The sequence below is a fragment of the Garra rufa genome, chromosome 6, assembly GCF_049309525.1.
Source record: "Garra rufa chromosome 6, GarRuf1.0, whole genome shotgun sequence".
Classification (NCBI taxonomy): Eukaryota; Metazoa; Chordata; class Actinopteri; order Cypriniformes; family Cyprinidae; genus Garra; species Garra rufa.
The window spans coordinates 47,569,153-47,584,566 of NC_133366.1; the positions used below are offsets into that span (position 1 = coordinate 47,569,153).

At 34.5% G+C, this 15,414-nt stretch overlaps 3 protein-coding genes across 4 annotated transcripts; 1 reads left to right on the forward strand and 2 right to left on the reverse strand.

Moving 5' to 3' along the window:
* The first annotated feature begins 394 nt into the window (after nt 1-394).
* On the forward strand, nt 395-4,477 carry LOC141337100 (interferon-induced GTP-binding protein MxB). Its single transcript, XM_073842858.1, has 12 exons — nt 395-681; nt 1,004-1,141; nt 1,222-1,376; nt 1,453-1,591; nt 1,907-2,105; nt 2,425-2,503; nt 2,581-2,703; nt 2,809-2,950; nt 3,120-3,278; nt 3,369-3,445; nt 3,740-3,997; nt 4,084-4,477. Exons 1-12 carry the CDS (start codon nt 483-485, stop codon nt 4,306-4,308), a joined length of 1,893 nt encoding a protein of 630 aa, XP_073698959.1. The 5' UTR covers nt 395-482; the 3' UTR covers nt 4,309-4,477.
* A 420-nt stretch (nt 4,478-4,897) lies between these two features.
* pcnp (PEST proteolytic signal containing nuclear protein) lies at nt 4,898-7,610 on the reverse strand. 2 transcript variants are annotated; one of them, XM_073842777.1, is made up of 5 exons: nt 7,553-7,610; nt 6,453-6,658; nt 5,685-5,759; nt 5,484-5,539; nt 4,898-5,382 (listed from the first exon to the last, which is right to left on the reverse strand). In XM_073842777.1, exons 1-5 carry the CDS (start codon nt 7,596-7,598, stop codon nt 5,274-5,276), a joined length of 492 nt encoding a protein of 163 aa, XP_073698878.1. In that variant the 5' UTR covers nt 7,599-7,610; the 3' UTR covers nt 4,898-5,273. The 2 variants fall into 2 exon arrangements, with proteins under 2 accessions (XP_073698878.1, XP_073698877.1); XM_073842776.1 differs by having other exon boundaries at nt 6,453-6,661; nt 7,553-7,607.
* A 1,822-nt stretch (nt 7,611-9,432) lies between these two features.
* mylz3 (myosin, light polypeptide 3, skeletal muscle) lies at nt 9,433-13,804 on the reverse strand. The gene is made up of 6 exons (XM_073841933.1): nt 13,679-13,804; nt 13,280-13,310; nt 11,777-11,920; nt 11,510-11,680; nt 10,112-10,189; nt 9,433-9,908 (listed from the first exon to the last, which is right to left on the reverse strand). Exons 1-6 carry the CDS (start codon nt 13,679-13,681, stop codon nt 9,880-9,882), a joined length of 456 nt encoding a protein of 151 aa, XP_073698034.1. The 5' UTR covers nt 13,682-13,804; the 3' UTR covers nt 9,433-9,879.
* Nucleotides 13,805-15,414: the final 1,610 nt, after the last annotated feature.

A 15,414-nucleotide genomic window follows, 5' to 3' on the forward strand; every position in this document is an offset into this window, starting at 1 on the left:
ATACCTATAAACTTTGGCCAGGAAAGCTTTGACGGCATGTTCTTTTCATATTGCCCGTAAGTATAACGGCTGGACGTCTACTGTTCTACAAGCGCCATCTCCTGGCAAATAGTTAATTTGCCAATATCTCAATATCTCTTGGGAAGCACAGGGAATTCTGGTTAATTTAACGCGTCCCTGGAAACTTGAATTTGTGGAAAATAAATCTTTTTGCGCATTTTGTCTATACCGCGTGAGTGCTCTATAAATATATATAAATATTGTTCCCAAGTGATGAACGGTGAAACTGTACTTTAAAGGGTGAAACGAAACTATTGTGATTTTCAGGAAATGAAACTTACCAACGTACATAACCGCTCTAGGATTCACTTTACCGTTAGGTGGGACAATCACATCGAGGACTGCACCGCGTCTGATGCTTGAATGTGTTGTGGAAAGAAGTATTTCTTTTTGTAATATTGACATTTCCACGTTGTTTAAAGATGGAGAAGGTGAGTTACACGTTCAGTCAGCAATATGAGGAGAAAATCCGCCCTTGCATCGACACAATCGACAATTTACGTTCTCTGGGAGTCGAAAAGGACCTGGCGCTGCCAGCCATCGCCGTCATTGGAGACCAAAGCTCAGGAAAGAGTTCTGTTCTCGAGGCACTGTCAGGAGTAGCGTTACCCAGGGGAAGTGGTAAGGACAACACATGATAAAATAAAAAAAAATATACTTAGATAAAACATTTACGAATATAAATAATATTACTTAGTTACGTAATTAATGAAAGAGTGATGGTACTCCCTAGCTAGTCTATCTATTCCATGATAATGAATGATTACCTGTGGAATTTACGTGGTACTTTAAGGCAAATTTTGTTTGTCTCCCTCATCTAACACACCTGATTCAGCCCATCAGCTCATTAGTAGAGAAGACCTGAACTGGGTGTGTCTCATAACGGAGACTGCAAGGAGCAGCATGATAAAACTATGTCTGCACCCTTTAATGTTTTCTATAGGAATTGTTACAAGATGCCCTCTTGAGCTCAAAATGATACGAACTAAAGATGAAGAGAAATGGCATGGGAGAATCAGCTACCAGGACAAAGAGGAAGATATTCACGACCCAGCAGATGTGGAGAAAAAGATTCGTGAAGGTAAAGAATGCTTACAGTGCATTTTGAGATCTTCCAAAAAAGTATATATACACAATTTAAGTCTTGTATCTAATTTGTAGCCCAGGATGAGATGGCTGGAGTAGGTGTTGGTATTAGTGATGAACTCATCAGTCTGCAGATCACCTCTGCCAATGTTCCTGACCTCACTCTCATTGACCTCCCCGGTATCGCACGAGTGGCAGTTAAGGGTCAACCGGAGAATATTGGAGACCAGGTATATTTATTTATTTTTTTATAAAAACCTTTGTGAGTGACATACAGTAACAGCAATCAAATGCATTTTTTCCTAGATTAAGAGACTGATCAGGAAGTTCATTGCAAAGCAAGAAACAATCAACCTGGTTGTGGTGCCATGCAATGTTGACATCGCAACCACAGAAGCATTGCAGATGGCTCAGGAAGAGGACCCTGAGGGCGAAAGAACTTTAGGTGTGCATTACTCATTTCTTTCAATGCGGTCTGCCTTATTTCAAAATGCAGAAGTAAGTATTTTCTTCGAATGTACAAGCCTTCCACGTAATCAGCTGCTATTGGTAAATAGCTATAATAGTTATAATACTATGAATAACAAAGTTCAGTACATGTAAAAACTAAATCAGTGTCTCTGTGATTATGATCATGAATTAAAATTGATAACAAATACCAGTTTTCAATATCCAGCAGCATAACTAACCAGTGGCCATTCCGTTCTTACATTAAAAATAAGATGAGTCAGTAAAACTGACTGAAATTTGTCCACTACAGGCATCTTAACCAAGCCAGATCTGGTGGATAAGGGCACTGAAGGGACAGTAGTAGACATTGTGCACAATGAGGTCATTCACCTTACTAAAGGCTACATGATTGTAAGATGCAGGGGACAAAAAGAGATTATAGATCAAGTCACTCTCAATGAGGCTACAGCAACAGAAAATGCCTTCTTCAAAGACCATCCTCATTTCAGGTGAGTATATGGTCACATTTATTGAGATTCAAAGTAATATAGTGGTCTAGTATCAAACCTTTGGTGCAATTTAAACTGAAATATGATTCTACAGGTATTTAAATCAAGATGTTCATGATCCAAGGAAAATACATTTTTTTAAACATCTATGTGAGCTGCATGCTTTTAGAGAATGTGTTACTTGCATGTGTGGTTATTCGCACAGCTTTTCTTATTAAACCGTTTGCTGTATGCCCATAAAGTGCAACTTCAAATTAGTACCTGTTCTTTGGAATTAAGTAAATCAGTTACAGGTGGCTTGTGATTTTTTCTCCCCCAGCAAACTCTATGAAGAAGGTCTTGCTACTATTCCCAAGTTGGCTGAAAAACTAACAATTGAGCTGGTTCATCACATTCAGGTGAAATAAGAAACTCACAGAATTTTTAGACTCATTATAATCATAGCTAATTTTCATATGACTAATCTGCTGTGTAGAAATCTCTGCCTCGTTTAGAAGAACAAATCGAGGCAAAGCTCGCTGAAACACAGAAGGAACTGGAGGCATACGGCAATGGACCCCCAACAGACCCTGGAGAAAGACTGAGCTTTCTCATTGACGTGAGCACAACCATGAAATCTACACAGCTACTATATCAAAGTATATTTAACCATACTGATATTACTGAGTTTCTGAATCATTTTACATCTCATCACTGAATTTAGAAAGTTACAGCTTTCACACATGATACTCTCAACCTGACCATTGGAGAAGAGGTTAAGTGTGCACCAGATTTACTGATTTTCCCAGAACTTCGTCATGAATTTGCAAAATGGAATAGCTACTTGGACTATTCAAAATATACCTGTGAGTGAAGCATATGCTTGGCACCTCATGTGTGTACTGTTGCTTTTCTTTAATGTATGAAAAGCTGATTGAATTTAAACACTGGTCTTCAGGCAGACTCTTGAAATAAAAACGTTGGTGGTAACAAAACAAAAGAGCATCTCTGACAATATTCATAAATCCTTTGCAGTCAAAAGGCAGATTGAGAAAGAAGTTGACAACTATGAAACCAAGTATCGAGGAAGAGAGCTCCCAGGATTCATCAATTACAAGACCTTCGAAGGACTTGTTAGAGATCAGATTAAGCTGTTGGAAGAACCTGCCTTAAATGCGCTGAAGACCGTTTCTGGTTTGTGTTGTTTTTTATATTTTACATCCCAATCGAGTTTGAAAAGTCTGCAAAATTAGCTGTATCAAAAGTGTTTTTGTGTGTACATAGATGTGGTTAGAAAGAAGTTCATCCAGCTGGCACAGAGCAGCTTTGGTGGATTTCCTAATCTTCTGAAAATAGCAAAGGTAGTTTGTGTGTGTGTGCCAGTGCTTTTATGCCAATGTTTCCAGCAATACACAGATTCAGTGTTAATCAATCTAAGTACTTTTGCCTTTCTCCCCCAAAATATTACATTTCTATAATGTGTTGAAAATACTATTCAATTTTATACAGTTCCAAATCATTGATTTTCTGTTCTGTTTCTGTGTTCAGTGCTGCCTTTAAATCTTAATACAAATGTAAAGAAATGTTCTGTTGTTTTATCACTTCTTATAGAGAGTTTAAAAGTTTTCAATTATAATTTTTTTTAACTATCCAAGACTGCCATCGAAGCCATCAAGCAGGATAAAGACTCTTTGGCAAAATCCATGCTGAGAACCCAATTCAAGATGGAGCTCATTGTTTACAGTCAAGATAGCACATACAGCCAGAGCCTGAAAGATACAAAGGATAAACCGCACAAGGATGATGAGGACCAAGAAGACAAAGAAAGTGATAACTGCCCAAGCATAGGCATAATCACTGACAATCATGCCACTTTGCGTGAGATGGGGTTGCACCTCGAGTCCTATTACACGGTAATTGTGCAAACTAAAGCTTTGTGTAATATCAGATCAGCTCAAATTGTGTATTTCTGAGATGGTGTCTTATCTAATTTTAACAGATTGCAAGCCAGCGTCTCGCTGACCAGATCCCAATGGTGATCCGCTATCTGCTGCTCCAGGAAGCAGCTTTGGAGCTACAAAGGAACATGTTGCAGTTGCTGCAAAATAAAGATGATGTAGATGACCTGCTTAAAGAAGACTTCGACATTGGCCAAAAGCGAGAAAGCTTACTGAGTCGCCAAACACGTCTGATGAAAGCACGCAGTCTCTTGGTTACCTATTAAAAATCTATTCGTTATAACTAATTGTAATGCAATACACAAGTAAGCTAGCTCATGAGATCATAGTTTGAAATATTCAGCACAGAACACAAACATGTAAACATGCATGATGTTTGAGAAACAGTATAATGTATTGTAATGTCTTGCTTAAAATAAATATATAAATTATAAATCTGTTGTGCTATAACTCATCTTGCCATCGTTCAGAAATTGAGGTTACAAAACTTACTTTGCTTTCTTAAAGTTGGCATGAAATTCTTTCTTCACCGATCTATTTTCTAAATGCATGTTGAAATGTCAAGACTTGCCTCATTAGCCGAACCTCTCCAACCATAAGTGCATTTAGTTTTAGACCAGCACCTTTGTTACAATCATCTGCAAGTTAAAATCTAGATCTGCCAAAGTCCAATCATTATGTATGTGCAATAACCAGTTTCACTCAAATGTACAATACCGAAAAGTCACTACATCTGTTTCACATCCTTTGACTTCAAAAAGATTGACCCAAAAATTTAACTTATATAATTCACTTAAATTCATGTTGTTTAACCATAAGTCTACCACACTAATTACAACATAAAAACTCAAGAAGTGATACCACATCTCTCCATTTATTAGTGACTTGAAACTACAATGTCTTGATGAAACAATCCTAATTGACTGGACCACTACATTCCTTATCTGGAGAACAACTAAACTATAAGCAAATGACAACAGGGGTTGGTGTGGCACATATTATATTGTACAGTGATAAAGATAATTCTCATTTTGTCTGTTGTGGTTTGCATCTTACACAGGAAGGCATTATTTAACCAAGTGGTTAAAAAAAATCAATGTAGCTACAATAAAAAGATGCTTTATAGCGTAAACATTCATTACATATATACATTTGTACAATGTTCATCAAATGAAGAGAGAAAAGGGCAAGTATTTAAGTGCCAAAAAGCAAGCTAGTAAGCAGCCAGACACTACTGATCTGTCTGCGCTTTAAGCTTCCTCTCCCAAAGTTTCTGATGATCTGAGAATCCCTGCTTTCCTTTGTTAAAGGAATTGGGTCCAGCTGATGTGGGCGTTTCTCTGAAAATCAAAAATGACACGGCAAGAGGTTGTCAGCGGTGCTTTAGTGTTTTAACTTCTACGAATCTACAATTTAAAGTTTTAAAAATGTTAAAACAAACCTGCCAATATTCTTCATTCTCATCTTTGCCTCAGGTGGCATTTCTTCAGGCTCGCTCTGAAACATAAATAAAACCAATAAGGAAACTGACCTTCTAACGTAAGATTTTAATTATATAATTAAATTATATATTACTACAACATGGTAAGTATCACAAGGACAGCATTAACATCAAAATATTAAATTTGAGAATGATACTTACATCATCATCCTCATTAAAAACCGATGCAAGTCCAGCTTTCTTGGTAGGTATGGCAGGTGTGGGTTCTTTAGGTTTCTAAAAGAAGAGAAGCAATAAAAAGACTAATTTTAGATGTTCAAAATTCAAAAACCCTCAACTAAGTATTATTTTTAGTTATTTTAGAAGAGTTCAGTAGTATACAGTGGTCAACATTTGAAGTGGATCAAAAAAGTTGTTTTAAGACAAGAATGTGTATTTATTTGGTTTTAGGACAACTTTAATATAAGGTTTTGATCCACTTCAAATGTTGACAACTGTATATACAGTATATAAGTAACTATGGACCACAAAACCTTTTTTTTGCCAATTTTTAGAAACAAAATGCATAGATAAGCTTTCCATTGATGTATGGCTTGTTAGGATAGGATAGTATTTGGTCGAGATACAACTATTCGAAAATCTGGAATCTGATGGTGCAACAAAAAAATCCAAATATAGAGAAAATCACCTTTAAAGTTGTTCAAATGAAATTCTTAGCAATGCATATTACTAATCCAAAATTTACAAAATATCTTTATGGAACATGATCTTTACTTACTATCCTAATGATTTTTGGCATAAAAGAAAATTCGATCATTTTGAACCATACAATGTGTTTTTATCTATTGCTACAAATATACCCGTGCTAATTAAGACTGGTTTTGTGGTCCAGGGTCACATGTATAGCAAATAACATTGTGTGTATCTAACTACGTACATACAGACACACATATAATAAAATATACTTACACTTGCTCCTAGCTTGATAGAGATTGCCGCAGGCTTCTTCGCAATCATGCTAAACCCCGGTTTTAACATTTTAGGGGGTTCTGGCTTGCTTTTAGACTCATCTTCTAGGCCGATCTCATCAGCAGATCGCTTTCGCAGACCATCCCTTGATGCCGTGCTGGAAGAGACAGTCTTAGTTTTCACACTGCTTCCCTTCTCTTCCGGTCCTGCTGGAGGCGAAACAACTTACCAAGGTGAGCGACTGTTGGCTTGGAGACCAAAGGTGAGCTACAGTTACCTGAAAGTCGAGGGATGCCAGGAGGACCTGCTTAGAGAGACGCTGTTGAGCTTAAAATCTAATTGATTAGTTTGATTCATTTGATTAGCACTATTTGCCTTTAAATGGTCTTAACTGACGCAATAACAACAGCACATTATTTATATATATATATATATATATATATATATATGTATATATGTGTGTGTGTGTGTGTGTGTGTGTGGCTGCTTTCAGAAACATCTTGAAGAGATGTGCCATTGTCTGCAATTACAAACATTAACATACAAGTGCCATGGAATCAGATGGTAATAACATACTAGACTCACAATACCATAGTACTTCAACTGTACTATTGTATAAGACTGTATAGGCGCCTCCAAGAAAACCACATTGATAGCATACAACGATAATTTTATATATAACATAGTATTTGCAAGGTACACCAACACATCCAAAAATGATGTACGGTGCTGCTATGGTACAGGTCCAAAAACCCATGGTACTTTTTTTTGAGCTTGTGTTACTTTACAGATCAAAGCTTTACCAAGTAAAACCCTATTGAACGTATAACATGCAACAATCATATACATTTAGTCTTGTTCATTTAAATCCAACATTAGTGTTAAATATCTCGCAGCTACATATAAAATACAAAAAAAAAAAAAAAAAAACAGTTCGGTATTAGCTAAGGTAGCTAGCTTGCTAAACTTATCGAGAAAGTCTAAATCTATGGCTGTAACTTTAGTTTAAACCTGCATTCACAAACAGAAGCATTACAGTTATTCTCGAAGAAGCTTAATTGTAAATTAACTGTAAATAGAAACAGTTTTGACAGTTTCACCTCCTTCTTTAGAGGGGCCTTCGCTGCAGTACTTCGCACTCGCCATCGTCTGAATCTGTTGTCAGCTCAGCAACTACGGCTACCGGATAGGACAAAATGCCTCTTCATTTTCCGTTTTCGAACGCTATTCGACGGGAGGAGAAACAACGCCATCTAACGTACTGAGTGAGCAACATTATTGTTAACATTGGGAAGGTGACTTTTTTCCCAAATAAACGTTTTAGGTTAAAACTTAAATGTGACCCTGGACCACAAAACCAGTCATAAGGGTCAAACCGAAATATTTATATATCATCTGAAAGCTGAATAAATAAGATTTCCATTGATGTATGGTTTGTTTTGGACAATAGGACAATTTTTGGCTTTGACAATCTGAAATCTGAGGGTGTGGAAAAAAATCTAAATTTTGAGAAAATCGCCTTAAAGTTCTTAGCAATGCATATTAATAAACGGTTTTGATATATTTATGGTAGGAAAAATCTTCATGGAAAATGATCTTTATTTAATATCCTAATTTTTGTGGTAAAATAAAAATCGATTATTTTGACCCATACAATGTATTGTTGGCTATGGCTACAAATATACCTGTGCTACTTATGACTGTTTTTGTGACCCAGGGTCACAAATATGGGTGACAAGTTGGAAGAATTTAAAGAAAGAAAGAAAGAAAGAAAGAAAGAAAGAAAGAAAGAAAGAAAGAAAGAAAGAAAGAAAGAAAGAAAGAAAAAAAGAAATCGTAAAGTGTATTGACATGATGATCTTTCTATCTATCTTTACTTTTTACTTATCTTTACTTTTAAATTGTTTAATAAAATGCTGACATATTAAAGATATATATACAACAACTGCACTGTAAAACTGTAAACAACACTGAAAACAAAGGTAGAAAATATGTATGTTTTTTAATCATTTTTACTCAAAGTTTGTTTGTTTATTATGGGCCTATTAATTTAGTGGTGTTGTCAGAACATTTTAAAAAGTACTTTTATTTGAAAATAATGTTGAATTCACATTTTAAGTTGTTTAAATTATTTCTACATGGAGAACTACAGTGTGTAGGAAGTATTTTGCATTTGTTTCAATGAAACATGCTTGCATATAGTTTGAACAGAATAAAATTCAATTAAAATAATTAACATTTTGTTAACACTTTACCAATAAGTTCCCATTAATTCAAATCAGCTAATGCAACTAAAATCAACTAACACGGAGCAATATGTGGTTTTTTTCTTGTTTGCTTTTTTAAAATTCATATTTGAGTTAATACAAATTCAACTTTGTGTTAGTTTATGTATTAAATATTAACTTTTGAAATATATATTACAATAATATTAATATTAAAATGATAGTAAATGCTTTTTTGTCATTATTAGTTCATGTTAACTAATGTAGTTTAATACATTTTAGCAATGGAAGCTTATTCTAAAGTGTTACAATTACAGATGATAAAAAACACCTGAAATATTGAGGTTTCTGTGGGAGTCACCTATGTAGTTCATAAGAAAACAGGCATTATAAACCGTTACGTCATATTTAGGCTTTTAGGTGGCACCTTATTACTTATGAGACTCATATTAATGTCCAGCTATATTCATTTATAAATACACTGATATGCTGCTATATACATCATATATAGTGTTTTAGACTGACTGTACACAGCATGGCTGAATTTCACCTCCAACATAAGCTAAGCAAATTCTTTTTAAAGATACACATGCATCAGCATTTAATGTTTATTTTTGGACTTTTGCCACTGACTGGAATCTGCAAATGATGCAAGCCAAATTTAAACTTGCATCATAGGCGTCTCTTATCTAGTATTTTAACAGATACATTTGTGTTTGTGAAATTTCATTAGCATACAAAAGAACAACTCCATGTACTTTTGGAAAAAAGTTTATTGTGAAATGACTGTGTGAAAATTGGGATGGGGGAAAATCGGCAGCCTGGCCACAGTAATGTCATGTGCCTTTAACACACAGCTAGCGGTGCTGTTGTAACCCCAGATGGGTGGAGAAAGAAGAAACCAACCCTCACTTCATGAGTGGTCTTTTCCTTCTTCCCCGGTCTCCATCTCACTGTGGACATGTCGCCCCGGGCGGAACAAGAAGGCAAGGAGGGTCAACTGCATGAAAGGACGATGTGACTTCCAGAAAGGTGGGCGAGTTGGGAGAAAACAAATAAAGGAAAAAAAACCTGAATGGTTTAGAAGTGACATCCCATAGTCCTTTTATTGATTGGTCTTCAAAACAGAATGGATGTCCTGACACCATGGGGTCTGCAGATAGAGTTTAGCCTTCTTCACCACTCCCTCAATGGACGGCCTCTTACACGGACATGATGTGCTTGACGAAAGCTGTAAGAGGAGAAGCAGACATGCTTAAGGAGTGATCCTCCCTACTGGCTTGCCATACAAGGCTTGTGGTGGATGCTAAAAATAATGATTCGGTGACAGGTGAGCTTATTATGCCGTGTTAATTAGTGGCGAAAAGACTCAGTATAGCCACTGTTATGCAATGGGTCCTAAAAGAAGTTAGAAGGGCTTATCTAAAAACGTACCCTCATAGTGGACACTGCCGTTCTCATCCTCCTGTCCCTGCATGAGAGAATCGATCTCGGTCTCGTTCATTTTCTCACCTGTTGGTGCCATGAAAGGTATTGGTTAGGAATAAATCTTCCTGATAATTTTTACTCAATAAAAGGCATGCTTTTGGACATGGGTACTAATACAATACATTTATTGTTATTATATTCATAGCTATTCAATAGTTTGTGGCCAGTACCTTTAGTAATAATTGTATATAAATATAGTAATAATTCAGTAGTCTTAATCAAATTCATATAATCATCATTCAAGACCTTATTTATTTGTTTGTTTGTTATAAAAATACTATATTTATTTATTGTTTGTTTGTTTGTTATAAAAATATATACTATACTACATTTATTATTATCATATTCATAGCCATTCAGTAGTTTGGGGTCAGTACCTTTGGAAAAAATGGTATATAAATATGGTAATAAATCAGTAGTCTTAATCAAATGCATATAACCATCATTCAAAACCTTATTTATTTGTTTGTTTGTTATAAAAATATAATATTTATTTATTTATTTATTGTTTGCTTATTTGTTATAAAATATATAATCTAATACATTTATTATTATCATATTCATAGCCATTCAATAGTTTTGGGGTCAGTACTTTTGGAAATAATTGTATATAAATATAGTAATAATTCAGTAGTCTTAATCAAATTCATATAATCATTCAAAACCTTATCTATTTATTTATTTGTTAGTTATAAAATATATTTTTTTATTGTTTGCTTGTTATAAAATATAAAATATATAATATATTTATTATGATCATATTCATAGCCATTCAATAGTTTAGGGTCAGTACTTTTGGCAATAAGTGTATATAAATATAATAATAATTCAGTAGTCTTAATCAAATTAATATAATCATCATTCAAATCCTTATTTAATTAATTAATTAATTAATTTGTTTGTTATAAAATATATTTATTTATTTATTGTTATAAAATATATAACACATTATTATTATTATCATTTTGATAGTCATATAATGTATTTATCTATTTATTTATTTTATACATTTATTGATATCATATTCATTGCCATTTAATAGTTTGGGGTTAGTTTTTTTTTTTTTAAAGAAATTAATCATTTTGATTTAGCAAGTAAATACATTTTCTTTATTTTACAAAAGATTCAGAAGTATTTTTGGTCAAATAAATGCAGCCTTGGTAAGCATAAGAGCATAAAAAATCTTACCAACCCCAAACTTTTTAAAGGTAAATTCAAATAGCATGATATTACCATCTGATCATCACTGTGCCATGATATTAAATTTAGTAAGAAAAGTATATTACGTAATTTGCTTTCCCATACGTGTGGTGTGAACTACATAGTACTTCCATCTTCACTCACCCAGTGTTGAGAGCACAATGCGCAGCTCAGCGCCCATCACTGTGCCGTTGCCCTCTTTGTCGAAGACGCGCAGACCCTCAACGTAGTCATCGTAGGTACCCTTCTGGTTGGCGTCAACAGTCTTCAGCATTGGCAGGAAAGCTTCAAAGTCAATTCTTTTGTTGGCCATATCTGTGTGCATATATAGTTCCACACATACATCATCATTAACCGGGGATTATAAAGCAGTTCGAATTATGTCCGTTCCATTTTAATATATTATCTTACCGTCAGCAGATGGGTCACCCAGGATTTTCTTCACGTCCTTGTTGGTGGGGTTCTGTCCCAGGGCGCGCATGATGTCAGCAACCTGGTTGAAGGCAACCTTGCTATCACCAACTCTGTCGAAGAGACCAAAAGCCTCTTTGAAGTCTGCAACAGAAGGACAACAGAAGGTTATAATGTCATAATTTGGAGGAATAGGACAAAATAGGAATGCATAAAGGTTTGTACATCAATATATCTCACAACATAGCTCCAAGACAAATATATATATATATGCTGTCAAGAACATCACTGCTTTAAAATTAGGAAAGGTCAAGGAAACTTAGTATTTTAGCAGTGCCTCCTCTCCCACATTGCCCCTTTGCCAACTGTACATGCATCAGATGAGGAAGGAAGCCAATTTAAAAAGAGCTTAGCGACTGCAATTCCATTGGCCGTGAGGGAGACCAAGTTGAAAGTGATCTGCTGACAGAAAAATAGCATCCTACGACTTCTGTACTCCAGCAGCTGTGCACGAAGGTGTGTGACGTGACAGGCGATACCCTCAGAGAAAGTAGCCTTTGCCATACATGGTAACGGGGCTCTACGACTGACCCAAGTCAAATACAAGAATGCTGACAGCAATGTAACCTACACCCTCAACCAACCGCATACTTTTTGCACCTAAATGAGCAACACTGTACCCATGAAATAATCTTGTAGAGAAGTAAATGTAGGCTTTGGATCAGAAATATGTTGACTACTACATCACAACATGGTAATTCCCATTCTCCACACACTAAACCAATTAATTGTACTCAATTTATCAGTCAACTAAAACAAATACATATTAAAATTCATACTGGTTTGCCATCCAAGTCTCAAATATTGTGATTTAACATTAATCAATTTACATTTTTTACAAAAGAAATGGTACAAGGCTCCTGAGCAGTCTACATTAAAATGCTAAATATATATGCATTTGAATAAATTATACAATGTTATTTATTATTTTAATAAATTAAATAAACAAACAAAAATAATAATACAAAAAAGTATTTTCCTTATTTATTCAAATTTGGGTACTATTAGAGATATTCTCCAATACTAACATTTTTAAAATCTATTATTTTTCATTATAGATATATAAAATGTATTTATATATTTAAAAGCTTCCCAAATTATTATTCAGGACATAATTATTTAGTTTGGAAGAGGAAGAGTTCTTTACTGCATTGTGAGAAATTACATAATGTCAATTTTTTTTTTTTTTTTTTTATCAAATTATTATAACCAACTAAATTTTTTAAGTCTGGTATATATTGTGATTTTTATTTTTTTATTTACATTTTTTTTTATTATTATTATTTTTTTTTACATAAGTTTAAATGACTTTCAGCAAATATTATTATTATTATTATTATTATTATTTTTTATTTTATTTTTTTTACAGAGAAAGAATTGTCAATGAGTACTATCATAAAACCATTTCCCAATCATAATAAACTCTGATGTGTGAATACTCACCCTCAATCTGGTCAGCAGAGAATTCTCCAGCCTGCCAGAAAGACAACAATGCATCAATTGCATTGGCAAACCTGCCAGCATCTCAAAACACACATCAGTATGGAATAAATCATTATTTTTAAAATGCATTTGGAAACATAAGCCCATTTTTTTGATCATGAAAGTTCAAAAGTGCATATATATCCAGCAAGGGAACAAACCAGCTGCATGATTTTCTTTTTAAGAGTGATAAACAGACTGGGGTTCTTTATACAACAGCGTTGTGTCTTGCCCCGCCAAAGTGAATTTGAAAACTGAAGAAAGTGTCCTACTTCATTTCAGTGGGCTTAATGCCAGTTTTTGAGCCAGACGAACATGAAAAAGGTATGATAGAATAGCAAGAGTAATCCAAGTACACACCATGATGGAGTTTTGGGGTGCAGGAGCGGAGGGGCAGAAGTCAAGAAGCCAGAGTCCCAGGAGAGTGGTCCTGAGCCATGGAGCAGCTCCTTCTTATTTATGCTATGCTAATGATGTCACAGGGCGGATCTTGTGACGCCGTGGAACTTCTTTAACTTTCTTAGGTCAAGCTGGAAGGAAGGCTGCCGCTTTCTCCAATGTACATGTGCAGCGGTATTTTTAGACTGGGCTCCAGGACGCTTGTAAGACTCCTTGGCTTTGGTCAGCACTTTAATTTGATGCATTGTGTTTTTATTTACATGATTTCTGCGTATTTTTATTCTTAGTTAGGGATGATTGAACGAAAGCTAGATGTCACCCGTTATGTGCATGCATTGAAGCCAACACAACATCTCAGGAGGGCTTTTGATTACAGTGTTGATATTTTTAACTTGCATATGGAGGTCTCAGCCACTTATGGTCACATGGGAAGCTGGGAAAAAAACACTCCTTAAAGGTTTTTTTCACAGCAATGAATGCATCTGCATTTAGGCCACATTTCTCTCTCTGGATATATGAAATCATCCATGTTACAAATAGTGTTTTTATTAAAACAAGGGTTAATAAAACACAATTTTTGTAGACTTGTAATTCTTTTTGAAATTGATTGTTGTAGACTAATGAAGTGCATACGCTCAGATCAGTGAGGCCTGTGATTCTCTGTTTGAAATAAGTTGACAAAGAGATTGAATCCAAGATTTATAGTATAGAATAGAATAATAATGAAATTAGATTTTTTTTTTTTCTAAATTTGGAAAGTTGGTATATATTGTTTGAGCAAACCAGAAACTTTTAGGCCAGTGCAACAACATAACCTAACATATTCAGGAAAAAGAAAAGTGACCGGAACACAACATCCCTCATGTCAAATTATTAATATGAGTTTAATATGATCTACTGTTTACTATGAAACAGCTAGAACCAACTAGAAGGTCCTAGTGAAACCGCTAGAACTATTAGCCGTGCAGTTAGCAGATCAGTCATTACGATGTTGTTCTGTGTTTTTCATTAGAGTGATGCTGTCAACGCTTTGTAGCACCACTATGCACGCATTACAGTATTTCTTGTGACAAGCTCCTTAACATTTTTGCTAATCCTTCATCTCATTCTATTTTCGCATCTGATATGCTGGGTTTATGCTGTGATGTTTCCTCAGAAGACACATAACACACTCCAGAGCGATCATATAGCTAGTATATCATATAGTGTGTTGTGCATTATTTAAGCTATACATGGACTACATTTGAGGTACTTTTTGAAATATATAAACAACCATTTTTTTCCCCATGGCAATACAACAGGGTATTTTTTATTTGTTTATTTTTTAAGTTAAAAATATAAAGTTCAGCCTAATATGAAGAAAAAAATGACACACTCCCTGTTATTTGATCAATAATTTAAAAATAAATAATGCATTAAATGGTTTTGAAAATCAAGAGTTTTAAAGAGTGGAATTAAAGTAAAAGTGAGAATATTTTATTCACAAAACATAAAATGTTCAAACGTTTGAGATCTGTAAAATTAATTGAATTTAATTTAATTTACAAAACACATAATGTTCAAATGCTTGGGATCTGTATGATTAATTTAAGTAAATTTTTGTTGTTGTTGTTGAAAATACAATAATTAAACAGTAATATTGTGAAATATTATTAAAATTTACAACTGCTTTGCCTTGTTTTTTTTTTGTGTTTTTT

Excerpts from the sequence above, each read along its gene's own strand:
- pcnp (XM_073842776.1), bottom strand. The coding sequence starts at position 7,598 with ATGGCGAGTGCGAAGTACTGCAGCGAAGGCCCCTCTAAAGAAGGAG. Across the intron at positions 6,662-7,552 it reads AGGCCCCTCTAAAGAAGGAG|CAGGACCGGAAGAGAAGGGA; the intron begins GTGAAACTGTCA and ends TTTCGCCTCCAG. Across the intron at positions 5,383-5,483 it reads AGAATGAAGAATATTGGCAG|AGAAACGCCCACATCAGCTG; the intron begins GTTTGTTTTAAC and ends TTTGATTTTCAG.
- LOC141337100 (XM_073842858.1), top strand. The coding sequence starts at position 483 with ATGGAGAAGGTGAGTTACACGTTCAGTCAGCAATATGAGGAGAAAATC. Across the intron at positions 1,142-1,221 it reads GGAGAAAAAGATTCGTGAAG|CCCAGGATGAGATGGCTGGA; the intron begins GTAAAGAATGCT and ends TCTAATTTGTAG. Across the intron at positions 1,377-1,452 it reads CGGAGAATATTGGAGACCAG|ATTAAGAGACTGATCAGGAA; the intron begins GTATATTTATTT and ends ATTTTTTCCTAG.
- mylz3 (XM_073841933.1), bottom strand. Across the intron at positions 11,921-13,279 it reads CTCTGCTGACCAGATTGAGG|ACTTCAAAGAGGCTTTTGGT; the intron begins GTGAGTATTCAC and ends CTTCTGTTGCAG. Across the intron at positions 11,681-11,776 it reads GGGTGACCCATCTGCTGACG|ATATGGCCAACAAAAGAATT; the intron begins GTAAGATAATAT and ends ATATGCACACAG.